The sequence below is a fragment of the Diabrotica virgifera genome, chromosome 6 (assembly GCF_917563875.1).
Source record: "Diabrotica virgifera virgifera chromosome 6, PGI_DIABVI_V3a".
NCBI lineage: Eukaryota > Metazoa > Arthropoda > Insecta > Coleoptera > Chrysomelidae > Diabrotica > Diabrotica virgifera.
In genome coordinates, this window is record NC_065448.1 from 224,660,734 (window position 1) to 224,681,710 (window position 20,977).

Here is a 20,977-nt window from a genome sequence, read left to right on the forward strand (position 1 = left end):
TAAAATAAGCATACAGAAATATCTTTTATTATCAAAATCAATACTCTAAAAATCGATCAATTAAAACCTATGGACATAGCTGTCCGAATGAAATTTTTACCACTTAAATTTATTCTAGTTCAAATAGAAATTTATCGGTTTGTTTCCGATGACTTTGATAAAACAAGCTAAACAAACAAATTTAGGTATTCGCAAATTACTTATACTTCCTATTTAATTTTTGAAATATTGGAATCTTAATTCATATGATTTTACTCAAAATTTTAGTTTCCGAACATAAAAATATCTTTCACATAAATTGACTGACCTTTTGCTTCACTCACAATGATGTCTCCTCTTGACCCAAACAGCTCTCCCTTGTTGACTATGTTAGGCTACCCATCAAAGCCCTCTCCGTTCTCAAGCTTCAATCCAGCAGCATACCAGCACTAATTCTCCAAAAAACAACGAGCCAGGCCTCTATTAACCAGTACTCGATTCAAACAACTCCAAAATTCTCTCCTCTCCTTCTCACAATAATACAGAATCAAAGAGGTATTTCTTCTCAATTTGATCTGTCTCTCGTTCCATTTTTCAGCTCCACTCTCCACTATCAAACAACCACTGGTACTTGCTTTTTAACTATCCACGAAAACGTCGACTGCTCTTCAGCGATGCCGATCACATAATAATCCCTCTGTCCAAAACTATCTGAAAATTCAACCTTCTCTCCTTCCCATTCCAAATTGCCAAACCAATCAGAGACATTTCTTCTTCCTCATTCTTTTTTTCATTCGAAAAAACCCAATCACACTTTCAAAAATATTCCTACCATCATAATAATTACTTTCGGGAAATTCTACAAAATTTACTCGGGGTTAAACAAAAAGAGATTAAAATTCCAATCTTCTTTCTTTTACATTATTTTCTAAGGATATTATTACCTGTGGCTTTTGGCCTCGTGCATAACAAAACACCGTTATAATCTCCAAATACCCTGAACAATTATTGTCTATTCATATCACTTTCTTTCCTAATGTGTTTTATTTTTCAGGGAAAAAACTTATTAACGATAACCCACTTCTTAAAAACTACTTATAATAAATAGTTACAAATCAATATACAGGGTGTATCAAATTTATGTGCCCGCGTTATATTAAAATTAATAAAGTTTTTATTATATCTTTGATTGATAAATTGATACACAATAATACTTATTACTTTATTGAAGTAGATCGTAAGCTATAAATGAAAAAAATGTCAATCGAAGCGAATCGAATGTTTAAAATCCTGAGCAAAACCATGAAAGAGTGGGCTATAATAGTACACTGGCAACAACAAAATTATTAAAAATGTTATATAAAATATCAGAAATTATCGAAAAAGTGAGAGTTAAAAGATATAAAGAGCCTACCTATAGTATATCACAATAATTAAATGTAAAAATTATTTTTGTTATAAAAATGACACGTGCGAAATAAAACTTGAATAAAAGGACTAAAACTTGAACTACAAAACTATTTCGGACATATCTCCCCAACAAAGTCCGCTCTTTAACTTCACAGGAAATGGAACTGACAACTCAACCGAGTTTTCCATATTTTTTTTGACGACTTTGGCAACTTTTCGTAGATATTTAGTCGGCACTTCGTAGATCAGCTCATCGTGAAGATGTAGCACCATCTTCGGTTTGTTTTTCGCCTTATGGAACATTTGTTGTAAGTCGTGTTCGATTTTTATCATTGCCTTCTTCACTATGTCTGCTGCCGAGCCTTGGATGGTGGTATTTACAGCTTGACGTTCAGCGTGACCTATAATTATTACAATAAAAGAATTTTAAAACAGAAAATCTTATAACTAATATTGCTAGAAAGTTTAAGGCCGGTGAAGGGGTGCGACAAGGAGACCACTGTCATCATTGCTGTTCAGTATCCTTCTTGAAATTGTCATCAGAGAAGCCGAAAGTAACAGGACATGACTTGTATATCAATGAAAACACCAATGCTTGGCATTCGCTGATGACATAGTACTGATAGCCAGAAGTAAAGAAGAATTAAAAGAAATACTAAAAAGACTAGAGTTGATAGCAAGAAAGGAAGGGGTATACATAAACGAAGAAAAGACTATTGAATGGACAGAACGAGAATACATAAAAGGACAATACCTGACAATAAGCACAAAAGGAAAAATATATAAATTCGAAGAAGTAGAAAGATTCCAATATCTAGGAACGATATTCACTATAGTATAGTATAGTTGATCCAAAAGATGGCACAACCCAGACATCCAAAGTGAAAGTTATCCTTCAACACCAAATTGTTCTATATGGTCCACACAATGTCCAGAAAAAAGTCACACCATTTTGAGCTTCGGGTTTGGGAAGGAGAGGGGGGAGAAATCGGTAAATTCGTAGTTTTTTAAGTTTTTCACCAATATTTCTAAAACTATGCGGTTTAGCATGAACAACCCTCTATACAAAATTGTTCTACATTAAATTTGAAATAAAAAATGCCTATGCATAATCTTTCTAAAATGAATGGTTCCAAAGTTACGGAGGTAGTATAGTATAACTGGTCCAAAAAAGGCCTAACCCAAACATCCAAAGTTAAAGTTTTCCTCCAACACCAAAATGTTCTATATGGTCCACATATTGTTCAGTAAAAAGTTACACCATTTTGAGCGTCCGGTTTGGGAGGGAGATGGGAGAGAAGCCGGTAAATTAGTAGTTTTTTTAAGATTTTCGTCAATATTTCTAAAACTATGCTTTAGCGTAAACAATGTTATATACAAAAATGTTCTACATGAAATTTAAAACAAAAAATGTTCTATACATAATTGTTATAAAATCAACGATTCCAGAGTAACGGAGGGTGAAAAGTCGAGGTTTTCGATACTTTTTATATTTTTTGGGCAATATTTATGATATAACTATACCAAAAACCCAGACATCCAAAGTGAAAGTTATCTTCCAACACCAAATTGTTCTATATGGTCCACATAATGTTCAGAAAAAAGTCACACCATTTTGAGCGTCAGGTTTGGGGGGGAGAGGGGGGAGAAATCGGTAAATATAAAAAGTATCGAAAACCTCCACTTTTCACCCTCCGTAACTCTGGAACCGTTGATTTTATAACAATTATGTATAAACCTTTTTTGTTTTAAATTTTATGTAGAACATTTTTCTATAGAATATTCCCTACGCTAAAGCATAGTTTTAGAAATATTGACGAAAAACTTAAAAAAAACTACTAATTTACCGACTTCTCCCCCATCTCCCCCCCCCCCCCCAAACCGGACGCTCAAAATGGTGTAACTATTTACTGAACAATATGTGCACCATATAGAACAATTTGGTGTTGAAGGAATACTTTTACTTTGGATGTCTGGGTTAGGCCTTTTTTTGGACCAATTATACTATACTACCTCCGTAACTTTGGAACCGTTCATTTTAGAAGGGTTATGCATAGGGCCTTTTTTATTTCAAATTTAATGTAGAACAATTTTGTGTAGAGGGTTGTTCATGCTAAACCGCTTAGTTTTAGAAATATTGACGAAAAACGTAAAAAACTACGAATTTACAGATTTCTCCCCCCTCTCCCCCCCAAACCCGACGCTCAAAATGGTGTGACTTTTTTCTGAACATTATGTGGACCATATAGAACAATTTGGTGTTGGAGGATAACTTTCACTTTGGATGTCTGGGTTTGGGTCTAACTATACCATACTACTAGGAGACCAAATATGAAACAAGAAATCCAAGCGAGAATTATAGCTGGTAATCGTTGTAGCTTTGCTCTAAACAATTAAGAAGTAAGAACATCTCTAGAAGAGCTAAGATAAGAATATAAATAGTGTAGGAAACAGAGGTTGAACCTCGCAAAATGGACACAAGTCCGGTTTTATTTTTTTTTTCTGGTATATCAAGGGGTGCTTATTATGAGACTAACTTTTTCTTAAAAAATTTCGTCCCGGAACCCCCTTTTCGTCCCTTTAAAGGGGGTAATTTGTGGTTTTTGCGAAAAGTAGCCCTTTCTGTACGTTTTGCAAAAAATTTACTTAATAATAAAATAAAGGACTATATTTGCTACTATTTATTTCCCGACAGCATGTCTATCACCCACCGTTTAGCGGGGGTGTCGCCCCAAAGTGGACAAATTTAAAAAAAAATGTTTTTAAAAAATATATTTTTCCCTATCTGTAATGAAAATTAAGAAGAAACCCTGCGGCAATTAATCACAAATAAGTGGCTGATTTTTTGGTGTAGGTTTTATTTAAGGGCAATTGCAATTTTTTTAATTACAGTATGTTACATTTTAAAAAACCCCTTTTTATACCATCTGAACCGCCTATGCTACAGTAAAAAAACTTTCAGCGATTATCCACGTACTGGTATTATTTACAAATTTGTATAATGCACCCCCATATTTTCCCCGGAACCACCCCAAAAAAAAAAAGAGAAATAATAAAGAAAATAATCAAAAATTGATTTTGGGCCACCACTGTGGCTTTAGGGTGCAAAGAAAATAAAATATGCATAGGTCATAATGTGTAGCAGACAGTGTGTTCTTTTATTTTCCATAAGTACGTTATCAATAAAATGAATAGGTGACGAAAAAAAAAAAAAACAAAACTGGAGCCCGCCAAAGCATTTCTGAGGTTTACGGCGCCACTGTGCCGTAACGGTTGCTTATACGAAAAAAATGCATAGGACCTTATTTGTAGAGAAAATAGTGGTCTTTAATTCTGTATAAGTTTTGTTTTTAAAAAATGCATAGGTAATAAGAAAATCGTAAAAACATGCTCTCCAAGGGATAGGGGTAGTTTCTGCAGTTTATATTCACGGATAGGGGTAGTTTCCGCAGGGATGTTGAAATAATCATATATATATTTATGAAAAACCCAATTGATGGAGTATATGTCCATATGAGTCAAAAAGCGAAAAGAAAATCTTTTTTCAACCCCCCCTTTATTTATTTTTTTTTGGCTACAGGGGTTGCATCAAGAAATCGTTTTTGGTGTCCATGCATGGGTAATAAGAACGCGCATTTTAATAAAGGGCATGGTGTGTGAAGGATTCCAAGAAAATCACATTTTTTATTAATTCTCCTTTTTTTTGGGTGGTTCCGGGGAAAAATGGGGGTGAATTATACAAATTTGTAAATATCACCAGTACATGGATAATCACTGAAAGTTTTTTTACTCTAGCACAAGCGGTTCAGATGGTATAAAAAGATGTTTTTTAAAATGTAACACAATTTAACTTCAATTTCAATTTGTATAGACAAATAGATGGCGTTGCAATGGGCTCTCCTTTAGGACCAGTTTTCGCGAACACTTTTCTATGTTACCATGAGAAAACATGGTTAGCTGACTGTCCAATTGATCTTAAGCCACTTCTTTATAGACGATACGTGGATGATATTTTTCTCATCTTCAAACATACCGATCACATTCAACATTTTTTAGATTATCTCAACCAGAAACACCACAATATGAACTTTACTAGTGAAATTGAAGTCATTGGAAATCTGCCCTTCTTAGGAATTAGCATCTTCAGATCACCTTCAGGTTTTTCCACTTCAATATACAGAAAACCAACCTTCACCGGCCTGTATATAAACGCAGATAGCTTCATTCCCAACAAATACAAAACAAGTTTAATCAACATACTTGTTCACCGCGCTTTCACTATCTGTTCAACCTGGCAATTCCTACATGAAGAGTTAGAAAACATAAAGGTGATCTTAAGTAAAAATGTTTTTTCGTTGAACTTCTTAGAAAGATACATCAGACGTTTTTTCAATAACAAATTCCAACCAAACAGCAAAGTAGAAGAAATCAAAGAAAAGATCTATATCAAACTTCCATATACTGGTTACCACAGCTTACAAATCCGACACAACATCCGTAGAACAATTAAAAAAGCATTTCCCTCTATAGAACTAAGATTTGCTTTCACGACTTTGGAAAGGATAGGATCTCGTTTCCATGTGAAAGACATGATTCCTAGTGATCTCGCATCTAACATTATATACCAATTCAAATGTAGTAGCTGTGCAGCTACGTACGTCGGGAAGACTCGACGTCACTTTAATGTCAGATGTTGCGAACATTTAGGTGTCACTCCTCACTTAGGAAGACGATCAAGAACAGTTCCAAATTCAGCAGTATTCCAACATATGACTGATTCTGACCACCCTATTAGTCGTAAGGACTTCTCAATCATTGGTCATGCAAGTTCTCCAACGGAACTCAGCATCAAGGAGGCATTATCCATATTTCTTTTGAAGCCACCCTTAAACACGCAACAAGACATGGCGTGTTTGAAATTATTGACTTAACCCAATGATTGTCAATGTCATTTTTTACGTTTTCATTAATTATTGTTTGTTCCTTTAAAATTATTTTAACGCATCCGCTCAAGAAACTTATTATTCTGACGATGATTTAAGTAATAATTGAAACGTCACCATGAATTTTAATTTAGTTATGGGTTTTATCTTTAAGTTTATTATTTTTATCAAGTTTAATGGTGTGTCCTTATCTACATACTATTACAACTACTAAGTTTTTTACTCTGTTTTTTTTATTTTTTTTTATATATTTCTTAACAATTTTTTTATTATATTTTTAATTTTTTTTATTTAGTTTTTTTTCTTTTGTTTTTATGTATTTTTTTGTATATTTTTTTACTACGCTAAGACCTAAACCCGATTCAACCTCTCGGAGGTTTAGATCTTCTTAGTAACTTTTTATTTTATTTAATTATTATTTTTTTATAATTTTTTTTATTCTTTTTTTTCAGAGCTTTAATTTTAAACAATTAATATGGTTGTATAAAATTTTATAAACATCTAGATTGTTTGATTGTAAAAGGTATATAAGATTAAAAGGAAATTGTACATTAACTTAAAATAGATTGGTATAGAAATTTGATTGGAAGACGAATAAATCCGAGCAAGTCATGCTGAAAGTGTGAGAAAGAAAAGTCCTCAGGAAAATATTTGGACGAAAGATATCGAATGTGGATAAAAAAACCAAATGTAGAACTGGAGAGGATGTATGGAGAACCGAATATAGTAGGGATCATAAAATCACCAAGATTCAGACGGTTGGGACATATCCACAGGATGTCAAACACGAGACTACCCAAAAGAATACTAACGGGAGGAATAGGAGGAAAGAAAAAGAAAGGTAGACCGAAAACCAGATGGAAGAAAGATGTTAAAAGAGACAGAACTTAAAATCACAAAAGAATAGTAAACCAAGGCATGGATCTTCTAGGCTTAGAGAGCTAAACTATACATATACTTCTTATGCTGTACAATAGAGTGGACCATTGGCTATCGAATGTCTAGCGATAAATTCGAGAAATATAATATATACAAAGGACAATCTTACCTCTTTTAGTCGAATTACTTTCATTTATATTAGGTAAAAATCTTCTTCTGCCATTTATAGTTTCCACGTATCCCGCAGCTTTGCAATTTTCTATTGTATTGTGGATAAACGTGTTTATTCCGGGATAAGTGTTTCTAAACGTCTCCATGAACTCAGCTGCGTCATCCTCGTCCATATTTAGCTGTTCTGCTAGAGTTCTGTTTCCCATTCCGTAGATTATGCCGTAGCAAATGTGTTTAGCGTGTTGTCTTGTGGATTCTGTAACCTAAAATACTCATATTATCACAAATTACAGTTAACGAAAAGTTGCTATTCTAGGGGCCAGATCAAAGTCCTTGGAGTTTCGTCCTCTAATTATATGGCCGAAGTATTCTGTTTTTCTTCTCTTTATGATGTCTATGAGCAGATGTTCTAAATTCATCATTTTTGAAGAACATCTTCATTGGAAGTGTGCCAAACCCACGATATCTTTAGGATCCGTCGATAGCACCACAATTCGGATGCTTCTAATTTGTTTAGCATTATGTTTTTTAACGTCCATGTCTCACAACCGTTCAATACACATATAACACTTCAGAACCTTCTTGTGAATATTCATCGACAGGTTTCGGTTACATAAAACTAGATTCCATTTCATAAAAGCCTTACGTGATGTTTAGATCCTGGTTTATCTCTTCATCGGAGTCGCATTTACATTTAACCAACTGTCCAGGTATTTAAAATGGTTTACCCGTTCTACCTCCTCTCGATCAAGAGAGAGCACACCTTGATCTACATTAATCTTTCCAACTGGATCAAAAATTATTTTGTAGGTTTTTCTTCTTTTTCCTAAAGTTTCATCTCCTATCGGAGGTTGGATATCATAATGACTATGGTCACTTTGTTGGCTGCTGCTCTGAAGAGTTGTAATTAACTATTAAACCATGCTACAGGTTCTGTATTCTCTAAGGTTCCTCAGTCAGGAGATGCGTCTTCTTCCTATTCTTCTTCTTCCTTGCATAATAATTCTCAGCAACTCATATTTTTCTCCTCTGGTAATGTGACCCAAATATTCCAATTTCCTTGTTTTTATACTGTTCATAGTTTCTTTATTCACAACTCCTTACTTAGACGTCGGTGTCGTAGCAATTCAACATTGGTATTCCTTTGAACCCACTGAATTTTCAATATTCTTCTGAAACGCCACATTTCGAACGCTTCTATTTTTCTTATGTGTTGTCTCTTCAATGTCCAAGCTTCCATTTCGTATAGTAATAGAGAAAATATGTAGCATTTTAGAGCCCTCAATCTGAGAGGCAACTGAAGGTCTTTGGTTGTAAGCATTGTCTTCATTTTTATAAATGATTGCCTCGCAGTTTCAATTCGGACTTTAATTTCTTTGTTTTGGTCATTTTTGTCATCAACCCAGGTTCCCAGATATTTGTATGTCTCTACTTTTTCTATATGGGTTTGCTCTATTATTAACCTTTCATTTCCATGTTGTGATTTTGAGACAATCATAAATTTAGTTTTTTTATTGTTTATTTCTAATCCATATCTAATGCAATAATCGTTAATCCTATTTACCAATTCTTGTAGCGATTCCAGGGTGTCTGCCATTATAACGGTGTCATCAGCGAATCTTACGTTATTTACTATTCTTCCGTTTATAGAGATTCCATCACCCAGTTCCGCTATCGTTTCCTGAAATATAGCTTCACTGTACAAGTTAAACAGTATGGGCGACAGAACACAGCCCTGTCTTACTCCTTTCTTTATATCAATATTCTCGGACTCGTGTTCTTCTATTTTTATATTGGCCTTTTGATTCCAATACAGATTGATGATAATTCGTAAATCTCGTCTGTCTATCTCTATGTTTTTCAATAATTCTGATAGTTTTTCATGTCGGACCCTGTCGAATGCTTTTCTTAAAGGAACAAATTATATTTGTGAAAATGATTTATATTTGTTAGTTTATGAATTATAATAATTTAAACATTTAAATCGTTTATAGCAAATTCCTGTCACTTCAGACGCAAAAGTAAGTTTAAAATTCTAATTCAGCGGATCAAAATACATAAGAATACACTCTGAACTCCGAAACACCGTGGACTTTGATCGGGCCACGGAACAGCCCTGTCCCCTGCCCTAGCCCTAGACTATGATTTCTACTGACCTCTTCTTCAGTTATCCTGTTCCATTTAGCAGCTACAGTCCTAAATACATCCCCAGGCTCTCTCATGATTTTGCACAACAACTGATCCTGTGAAAAGTGAGTAAGAAGCCTCAGCTCTAGCTGACAGTAATCCGCAGACAACAACATATAATCTACAGAGGCATCAAACGCTTTCCTGCAACTGATATCGACGTTTTCTTTGGTTAGCGGGTTAACCATTTGGAAATCCTTTGGTATATTTTGAAGATTAGGTTCATGCATCGTGATTCGGCCTGTGACAGTGTGCGTGATGTAACGGCCGTGTATACGATCGTCTTGCACCACTGGTATTAACGGGTAAATGGTTTTCGTGAGGACTGAGTGGAGTTTTCGCCATTGAAGGACCAAGTCGGATATGGGGTGTTGGTTCTTTTCGAGAACTTGCTTTCTGGTGCTGGTTTTCTTGCCACGGAACATACCTAAAAGTGGACATAACGATAAACAAGAAATCTCTGGATCATTTCGTATCTCATTTCAATTCCATTTTTGAAAATATGTAGAATATGTTATTTAATAAAAAATTAAAGAAAAGACATTTTTAAGGAAAAAATTAAGAAATATAATAGAAAGGATACAAGATCTAAAAAAATTAGCCTGCACGTCAATGTAAGTCATTAAACAGAAATGAAGTGATGCGGTAATACCATAGACATAATAAGAATATGCTAGGTAAGGTATCGGCCGCTCTGTGAATAGAGGAGTAAGGCCAATATCAAGGACGCCATTAGCCAATATTCAATTTGAGTGGTCTAGCCATCTTTGTCTGTCACAAGCGCGGGATCGCTCTGTAAAAAGAGATAGATGACCACCGATCGACTGCTCGCGCGTGACACTATTTTGCTCAGTATGCCTTGTCTATTCTTATTATGTCTATGGATAATACCCTCCTTGGTTTTGTATTGGCTGCAGACTTTGTAAGTGCTTGACATATGTCAGTGTCACTCAGAGTTGATCTTTTTTCCTTTAAATTTTGACAAAAAAATATGTAACATAATTGACAATTGTAAAATATTTTTAACGAACCACAATATTATATAAATGATGAATTATAAAAATGATCATTGATGTGAGTACAAAAAATGAATACCATTGTAATGCTGGTATAATATTGCTAGAAATGATTTGTAGCATTGGGTTGAAAGTTGTTACTGCACTGGGGATTCCTATATGGTGTATTAGTATTAGGGGATTCTCAGGATTTATTTCAAAATAAAATCAAAAGCTGCACAGACTCATATTCATAGTTTCTTATTTATGAAGTCCCAGTAGATTTCTTCAAAAATATCTCAAGTACAAGCAAAAGAACTTCTAATAGTTCTGATTCTGATTTAGACTCGGAAAGGGAAACAAAGAAATTAAACTACAAAAATGTAAATTAAAACATTATTTTTTTCTTTTTTTACACAAAAAAAAACAAAAATTGAAGAAAATCTTCTGTGTAAAAGTATATTTATTTAAAACCCCAATAAAGGGCTACATTAAAAACAGAACGTTTTCGGTCTAAAGATAGCATCATCAGTGTTCTAAGCCTAAAATAAGTTCAACCATAATTAGTGAAGACAAGAGTAAAAAATTTAAAGGTTGACCAAAATAAAAAATTAGGTTATACTTACAAGCTCTACATGCTAAGCCACCAAAAATACATGGGTTAAAACCCTTAAAACGCCGACCAAAAGTCTTACATTGGCGTGTTATATATTAAACCCTGGCGATGGGTAAAATTTAAACAAGATATACCTCAAAGCATCATATGACTATACCACGTGTATGTGGGTGGTTGAGTTGATTTCTCTGTCTTCACAAAGAGAAAGGTAAAAGCCAACTAATTACAGGTGACAGGTAAGAAAGCGTTTCTGACTGATGACAGCACGAGACAGACGGTCCAACATGAAGTTTTGTGAACTGATATGTAGTTAGGTACACTAGCCAATAGTTTTAAAATTTGTTTGTGGTAAAATACGATAATAACAACAAACATCATGTGCTGGGATTACAAGTATTCACTATTAACCTACCAAGAATAATATACGGAGTGAAAATAACGCTATTTAAAAACCAATTGTCAGCGGGGTTTAATAAATGTATTACTAAAGATAGGCAACCAACCATACATGAGGTGTATTTTAAAATAAAATAAAGATCTTATTTTTTGTTTTAATAGTTGAAAAATAATAATTTGCCCATATGATCAAATGCATTTAGGGCAGAGAAAATAAGTAGATTTTTCTTAAACTATTAAACTTGATGAGGGCAATGTCTAGGTTGAATCCAGCACGAAGATAATTTATGTAGGTACCTAACTGAATGAAATGAGAAAGGCAACAAAGGTATGACTAATGGTAAAATTATGAGGCAATGAGCTCTGTATGTCTGATATTTTAATATGATATGGAGGATGAATTAATGTAACTGAAATTCGTACTATATTAAAGTTTATGGGGTATGTAAGGGTTACTCAACACTGATTAGGAATAATAGTTGTTATAAAAAGGTTTAAAAAATTATTCTGTCCTTATATGTGTATATCTAGGACAATGAAAAATTAAGTAAGATTTTCGTTATTACCTTTATGGATAAAATAAAGAAAGAAGGTGTTGAGTAAAAGTTGTTTCAAAAAATTTTTTTTTAAATATTAAAAAGTTAAAAATTAGATTGTGAAAAGTAATTAGATGTAATCAAGTTGTGGAAAAAAGTAAATAGTATTTTACCACAAATAAATTTTAAAACTATTGCCTAGTGTACCTAACTACATATCAGTTCACAAAACTTCATGCTGGACCGTCTGTCTCGTGCTGTCATCAGTCAGAAACGCTTTCTTACCTGTCACCTGTAATTAGTTGGCTTTTACATTTCTCTTTGTGAAGACAGAGAAATCAACTCAACCACCCACATACACGTGGAATAGTCATATGATGCTTTAAGGTATATCTTGCTTAAATTTCAGCCATCGCCAGGGTTTAATATATAACACGCCAATGTAAGACTTTTGGTCGGCGTTTTAAGGGTTTTAACCCATGTATTTTTGGTGGCTTAGCATGTAGAGCTTGTAAGTATAACCTAATTTTTTATCTTGGTCAACCTTTAAATTTTTACTCTTGTCTTCACTAATTATGGTTGTACTTATTTTAGGCTTAGAACACTGATGATGCTCTCTTTAGAGCGAAAACGTTCTGTTTTTTAATGTAGCCCTTTATTGGGGTTTTAAATAAATATACCTTTTACACGTAAGATTTTCTTCAATTTTTGTAATAATTGGTATACAGCCAGCACGAAATTTTTCCTTATGGATTTAAAAAAAAATCACCCAAGCAAAATGTAATGTGTTTCAATACAGGGTTTCAAGCGTACGACTGGATGATGATATTAAAAATGAAACACTACTGGTACTAAATTTCTCAAATTCATGATACGTCTGATGTGTATAAATTCAAAGAGGAAATTTTGTATTAGATGTGTTAATAATGCCTCATTAAATTGCCGCCTATAAAAGGGCATTCTACAAAGTGAATTTAATTAAAACTAACATTAGACGTGGCATTAATGTAAATTCACTTTTATTGGCATCTCAGTATAAATAGTAAACCCCATAATTTTAACGTTACTCCAAATATGATTGATTCAATAACATCGTATAAACATGTCGATGATGAAATAAATGTTAGAGATTCATTTTAAAAATGAATAAAATTGTTTTCTGCTTGATATTTTTCTTTTATCAATATTTATTTGTTTTTTCTTAAATATATTTTAATATTATGTTTCATATGTTTTAAATTTGCTGCACCAATTAAACATAACCGCCAGAAAATTTAACATGTTAATTTCCCCAAAAAAGACAAAATGCATGGTTATAACAGCAGATCCAATAAGATGTAAATTGGAGCTGGAAGGTCAGATAATAGAACAAGTGATGGACTTTAAATACCTAGGCATCACACTATCTAGCTACGGAAGGCTCGAAACAGAAGTAGAAGATTAAGTGAATAGAGCAAACAGAGCCGCAGGTTGCATGAATGACACAATATGGAGAAATAAAAATATCAAAAAAGAAATGAAAGGCAGAATTGACAAAACAGTCATCAGACCAATAATGACATACGCGGCAGAAAAACGACCCGACACGGAGAGGACAAAAAGATTGCTCAAAACAGCGGAGATGAAAATCCTTCAAAAAATCGATGGTCAGACTATGGGACAGAGCTAGAAGTACAGATATACGACGGAGATGCAAGGTGGATAACATTAATAACCGGGTAAGAAACATAAGAATAGAATGGAATGACCACATAAGCCGAATGACAACAAATAGGGTAGTCAGGACAGCGAGAGACGGTTCCCCAATAGGAAGACGATCAGTGGGAAGACCACAAAAAGGATGGAACGACAACTTACTATTATAGGAAGATTGAAAAACAGACATCTCATGTCTATACAAAAAGAAGAAGATATGTTTTAAAGAAGTTGATGTTTATTTATTATTTTTGTATCGTTTTATAAATATAAATAATTATTGTATATAATTGTAATAAAATAATTTGTATCGTTTCTATAAATAATTTTGAATTTAGCAGGATACACATAGTCCAGAAAGCCACTGCGCATCCGCTAGGAAAAATATTCTAATTCGGATTTTTTGCACAACCCTACTCAAAAAGGACTCCTTTTAACAAATTTGCATGTTGCCAGGACCAAAAGGTGGTCAAAAATTTTTTAAACGTTTTTTTTCTAAAATTATTTTTTTTGCACGGAAAAAAGTTTTTTTTAGGTTTTTTGGATCATTCCAAACAGAAAAGGTCTTTAGTGAATTTTCTCTAAAAATGATAGTTTTTGACATATAAGCGATTAAAAAGTGAAAAATTGCGAAATTGGCCATTTTTAACCCTCAAAAACTATGTGAAAAACTGAAAATTTGAATGTTGCCAATGTAGGTAGATATTCTTTAAAGATCTATTGATGAAATCCCGAAGAGTTTTTTGCAATACAGTATTCAAAACTCCTTCTTGATTGCTAATCAAGCGTGCGAGACACTATTTTCCACCGACAGTATGGTGCAAATGAAAGGAATAAATTCGTTATTTCGTAAACCGGCGACTTTAAGGAAAAATTCCGAAACAGGTCGATTTTTATTTTTAAGTTATGATATTGTGGCATATATGGTATACTAGTGACGTCATCCGTCTGGGCGTGATGACGTAATCGATGATTTTTTTAAATCAGAATAGGGGTCGTGTTGTAGCTCATTTGAAAGGTTCTTCAATTCTCTATTCAGTAATGTAAACACTTACATAATTATTTATACAAGGTGTCCTTCTACTTCTTTTTTTGTCAAATAATTTAATTTAATAAACATTTGTTGGATACCCTGTATAAATAATTATATAAATGTTTATATTACTGAATAGAAAAAAGAAGAACCTTTCAAATGAGCTAGCACACGACCCCTATTCTCATTTAAAAAAATCATCGATTACGTCATCACGTCCAGATAGATCACGTCACTAGTATACCATATATGCCACAATATCATAACTTAAAAATAAAAATCGACCTGTTTCGGGATTTTTCCTTAACGTCGCCGGTTTACGAAATAACGAATTTATTCCTTTCATTTGCACCATACTGTCGGTGGAAAATAGTGTCGCGCACGCTTGATTAGCAATTAAAAAACAAAGGAGTTTTGAATATTTTATTGCAAAAAACTCTTTGTGATTTCATCAATCGATCTTTAAAGAATATCTACCTACCTTGGCAACATTCGAATTTTCAGTTTTTCACATAGTTTTTGAGGGTTAAAAATGGCCGATTTCGCAATTTTTCAATTTTTAATCGCTTATATGTCAAAAACTATCATTTTTAGAGAAAAGTCACTAAAGACCTTTTCTGTTTGGAATGATCCAAAAAACCTACAAAAACTTTTTTCCATGCAAAAAAAAATAATTTTAGGAAAAAAACAAAAAAAAAACGTTTAAAAAATTGTTGACCACCTTTTGGTCCTGGCAACATGCAAATTTGTTAAAAGGAGTCCTTTTTGAGTAAGGTTGTGCAAAACATACGAATTAGAATGTTTTTCCTAGCGGATGCGCGGTGGCTTTCTGGACTAACAGAATAGAATAGAATTTATAATATTTTCTTACCTAGAACTTTTGCGACATCTGCCGAGGAATTAAAATTAAATTTTCTTCCCGCCAAAGCATATGCCTTTTTCTCTGTATCGCTAATTTGACCTTTTATGCTATTTAATAAACACGTTAATGCATTTTTATTGACGCGCATACCGTCTAGTTCTATTTTAGCCAAACATGGGATTATATTTGTCTCCAAATCTACAACAAATCGGTTATTTATCAATTAATTATTCAATGGACACGACGAAAATCTATATACTCACCATAAGCATCCAAATATTTTAAATTGTCTATCAATAAATCATTTTTAAGTGTAATGTTGACATTCCAAGTTATGATAGATTCTAATGAGGATCTATCTTTGGCCGGAACTGAACTGTAGAGATCTAAACCTATGCTTCCTACCCCTTTACAGCCTTTGGAAAGGTGTAACAGCTCCACCATTTCTGGGGAATATTTTGTTGTCTGAAAAACAACACATTTCTCTCAGATATTCGAGTAAAGGTTTTTTTCAAAATACCTTTATACTTTGTTTCACGTTAAGAATAGAATGTTACGGTTATGGAGATCAGTGTTGCCAAAACTCTCAGGCACGTGTTGCTACTAGACTGTCGATATACGATTCATTCTAATCACACGGCGTGGCATCGGCGCGCTTTTATCATCCATAAGAAATACGTAGCCCTATCTCTTCAGCATTCCGTTCTTAAGTGAAACGGTATAAATAAAGTCATTTCGGATGGCCCTAATTTGCGTATTCTGGCGCATCTAACAATTTTATAAGAACCGCCTTTAAAGTAGGTGATTCATAGCTGAAAATGACATTCTGGGTAACTAATAGAGGCGTGCATTATTTACTAAAACATATATTGCACAATAATTTCAATGCCCCGGTGTGTACATACATACATACATTTTTAAAATAATTATACACATACACGTTTAATATTATTTGGCGACCCAGCTCTACCACAGCGATTTCTCACTTAGAATTATTTTTTTATTATTAGTTGGTTTGATTTAGAGCATAAGACATGACAGTTCAATTAAAACACTAGATAACTATAGAGATATGTAATGTCAACATAATTTTAAGCCCCTTTTTATATAAAAATATTATTTTTGATTTCAACAGTTAATAAGAACAAAAGTAGGTAATTAATTTAACAAAAAAATCACATAAATACTTGTTATTTTAGTCCCCTTTTTAGACCCATTTAACCCAACCTAAATTGTACCTTGTTCCTTCTTGTTTTCTCCCATAAAATAAAATAAAAACTGTTACCGTCCTTTTTTCTTCAACAACAAACCATTTGCCTGGAGAAACACACTGCAATCTTCCTTAAATTTTGTCAAAATGTCAAATGGTCAAACGTCAAATATAAAACTGCTAAATCACTAAATGTACTTCTATTATAACTTCTTCAAAGCCCCAGGATCGATAAACACATACAATTATTGTACTACCGGAACACCCTTTAACATGCAAAAGAGTCCATTAAACAACTCTCAGCCTGGCCATTAACAAACATCAAATTAATCTTTTGAGGTTTTCGAAAAAAAAATCTTCACGTGCCCCAAATTTCCAGCACACCAACGGAAACCTCAACAAAAGAATTCCCAGTACATCCCATCAAAGGATCGAAAAACTACCATTTTCAATTAAAAACCAGGAATTCAAATTGCCCGCCAGGCTTTAAGTGCTTTCTCAAAATCTATCTATTGAAAAACTAACTCACTACCTCACACAAAAAGCATATACAGAGTTGGGATAAAGTATGGAACAAAGCGAATATCTTTGAAACGAAAAGAACAATATTTATGAAACTTTGCATGCAAGTACAGTGACGCAAAAGGCATCTGATGCCATATTTTTTGTTAATACTCACTTCCGGTTTCACCGGAAATACCCTTAACTTATTTACTTTAAATGGGACACCCTGTATATTTTTACAGATTTTAAAAGAACTTGTTATTTTTAATACAAAAATACCAAGTGTGGAAGAAAAAACTATTAAAACAAGAAATAAATCTCTTTACAGTTAAAAAATAGGTTAATTTATTTACGTTAGACCAATGATATTAAAAATAAAAAATAAATAATTTCAAATGTTGAAAATGTTTGCTGTTCACCTCCTGACAACGTGCAAGCCTATAAATAAATTCGTGAGTCACTTTTTGCAAGATTTCCATACGTATTCACATTCATCAATTATTCTTTGTCTCAAATCCTGCAAGCATGTTGGTCGATTAACGTAAACACGTGATTTTAGATAACCCCAAAGAAAAAAAAATCTAACGGGTTGAGGTCCGGAGAACGAGCGAGCCATTCTATGAATCCTCTACGTCCAATCCATCGATTTGGAAAATTCAATTCCAAAAAATGAAAATTCACCATAACCAATTATCATTAATATTTCAATACGATCTTTTTCACTTAAATGAACCATTTTCAATACAACTTATTTCTGGCAATTAGTTCAGTAACAGTTTTACCTACTATACTAAATTCAAATATGTCATGCAATGCATGTAAACAACAATTTTAGTCTACAGTATAGATGGTACTCGTTTATTTCCTACGACGTTGTATTAATACAAAAAATTATCTACAGACACTTTTTAACAAATTTTTTCTACCATATTTGGTATGTATGAAGTAAAAATAACAAGTTCTTTTAAAATCCGCAAAAATATATAGGGTGACCCATTTAAATTAAATAAGTTAAGGGTATTTCCGGTGAAACCGGAAGTGGAGTAGTAACAAAAAATATGGCAACAGATGCCTTTTGCGTCACTGTACTTGCATGCAAAGTTTCATAAATATTGTTTTTTCGTTTCAAATATATTTGCTTGGTTCCATACTTTATCCCAACTCAGTATGTACATGTACATCCAAACATACAAACTATACATCCTCCAAGAACAAAATAATCGGTTACTAAATAAACAAAACTCAACAAATGTTACTACCAAATTTTCAACCGTAATAGCTCTTTAATAACGCTACGATTTTTCCGTCCATGTCCAGCGAAATTCCTTGAAAATAAAATTATGTATTTTCAAGAAACACACACAACTTGTTCTTAATTGCACCGCTACTGAATATTGAAATTATTTAATACTAAGGCGTGGCTTCCGAAGTAACTTCAAATTTCGATTTCCGTGCTAGTGCAATAATATGCAAATTAAGGCCATCCGAAATGGCTTTACCTATACAATGAATACAAGGCTTTCATGATGATAATATTATGTCTGTGTAAGTTATCGTGTCTTTAAAAATATTTATAAACAAATATAATCAAGAACTTACCAATGCCTTCAAAGATTTTTCTCTTCCTTCCGGATCCAAAATCCAATCGGCTATTTTGGGATCTTCTACTTGGCAGCCGAAGTTAACACCGCAACTTTTCTTCAGCAGCTTGATCTGCTCTTTCGAATCAACCATGCACACCGTAGTTGATGTTTTATCGAAAATTTGTTTCAGTAGTTTAATAATTTTCGAGTGGAGTTTAATATTCTCTAGGCTTAAGTAATGGGTGATGTCGTCCCAACAAAATGAAAATCCTTCCAGTTTTCGACTACCGCTAAAGAAGGCTGGTTTTTGATCAACTGAGCTGGAAAATTTGAATACAATGTTAACTGTTATCATTTTTATTTCGCAATTATTATTAATGTGTATCAACACTAGAATCATGTGTAATCATGTGTATCAACACAGCTACACACATCATTTTTGAAGTCATACTTCTTTAGGCGCGATTGGGAAAAATGTTGGGATTGGGAGTAAATGTAAATGTGCGCGAATTCATCCAAAATTGTTAGCCCTACGCACATATACGTTATATGTTCGCTCTGATTGGGCATTCCAATGACATATCAAAAGTTATTCAATATGGCGGCTGTGGTTAAAGAATGTGTTGTTGTCATTTTTATTTACGGTTATGGCTGTTAAGTTGTGTTTTAAAAGTTGTGAGAATAGAGACAAAAATGAGTTTATAGATGTACTGACTTTTTAAATAGTTTTTAGGTACCTACAGTCAGAAAAATGAAAGAATACCCATGAACGAACATATAAAACACGCTGTATTTTCCTGTCACCGTGTCACACAAAAAATTGGACAGCTCAAGTACATGTAATAATTATACTACATGTACTTGCACTGGGCACTTTTCTTTGTGACACGGTGACAGGAAAATACAGCGTGTTTTATATGTTCATTCATGGGTATTCTTTCATTTTTCCGACTGTATATACAGAGTGAGTTTTATGTATGGAACACTCAATTATCTCGCAAACGGCTTGCACGATTTTTATAGATTTTGGTAGGTAGGGGTTTTCAAATGAGGCCTATATTACAGTGCTAATTACATTGTTGTCAGATCTTCCGTTTTTCTGGAAATCTAATGAACTTTCTTATTTCAAATGGAATACCCTGTGTATATTTTAGCTTTTGAAGTCCTTAAGAAATACTGATTATTTTTTATGTTATATTCCCTATACCTAAATGCCATAATTTCGGAGTTATAAAAGACCTTTTTGTTCGCAATGATCCAAAGAACGTAAAATAATGTCTACCCGGAACGAAAAAATTTATTTTTATAATTTGATTTTACGTTCTTTGGATACTTGGGAACAAAAAATGTCTTTCGTAATTTTCTCTAAAGTTAATCGTTTTCGAGTAATAAACAATTTAAAAGGTTTTAAAAGATTTTCAAGGTTCCAAAAAAAAACAAGCAAAAAATATAACTTTTTCAATTACGAAGTACCTAAATTCAAGCTCATCTCTTCTTCTAATAGCTTGCCATAACATTTTCTGGCTAGTTTTATTCTAAAACATTGCTTTTTAATTTGTTAATGAGGTGCCATATGAGAGGACGGGCCATCGGGCTGCATTAACAACTAAAAAATAATGTTTTAAAATGAAACAAGCTCAAATTACTTATCGGTAACTACTGATAAAATAAGGCTTGATCTTGAATTTGAGTACCTCGCAGTTTTAAAAATAATATTGTTTATTTGTGCTTTTAAACCTTGAACACGGAAACGATTAATTTCAGAAAAAAATTACAAAAGATCTTTTTTGTTCGCAATGATCCAAACAACCTAAAATAATGTTTATCCGGGCCGAAAAAATTGATTTTCATAATTTATTTAAATTTTTTTTAAATAAATGTAACAATAACTCCGAAATTATGGCATTTAGGTATAAGGAATATAACATGAAAAATAATCAGTATTTCTTAAGGACTTGAAAACGTAAAAAATATACAG

General features: G+C 33.1%; 1 protein-coding gene across 1 annotated transcript in view; it reads right to left on the minus strand.

Moving 5' to 3' along the window:
• The window catches only part of LOC126887281 (DNA polymerase theta), a 65,910-nt gene continuing 44,933 nt past the window's right edge, over positions 1 to 20,977 (minus strand). Inside the window, exons 10-15 of the mRNA XM_050654692.1 lie at positions 19,016 to 19,319; positions 15,966 to 16,167; positions 15,712 to 15,900; positions 9,539 to 9,996; positions 7,381 to 7,645; positions 1 to 1,790 (exon numbers count right to left, since the gene is read on the minus strand). Of these exons, the coding sequence (XP_050510649.1) occupies positions 1,489 to 1,790; positions 7,381 to 7,645; positions 9,539 to 9,996; positions 15,712 to 15,900; positions 15,966 to 16,167; positions 19,016 to 19,319 (1,720 nt within the window). The 3' untranslated portion in view covers positions 1 to 1,488. The remainder of the gene's footprint in view (positions 1,791 to 7,380; positions 7,646 to 9,538; positions 9,997 to 15,711; positions 15,901 to 15,965; positions 16,168 to 19,015; positions 19,320 to 20,977) is intronic.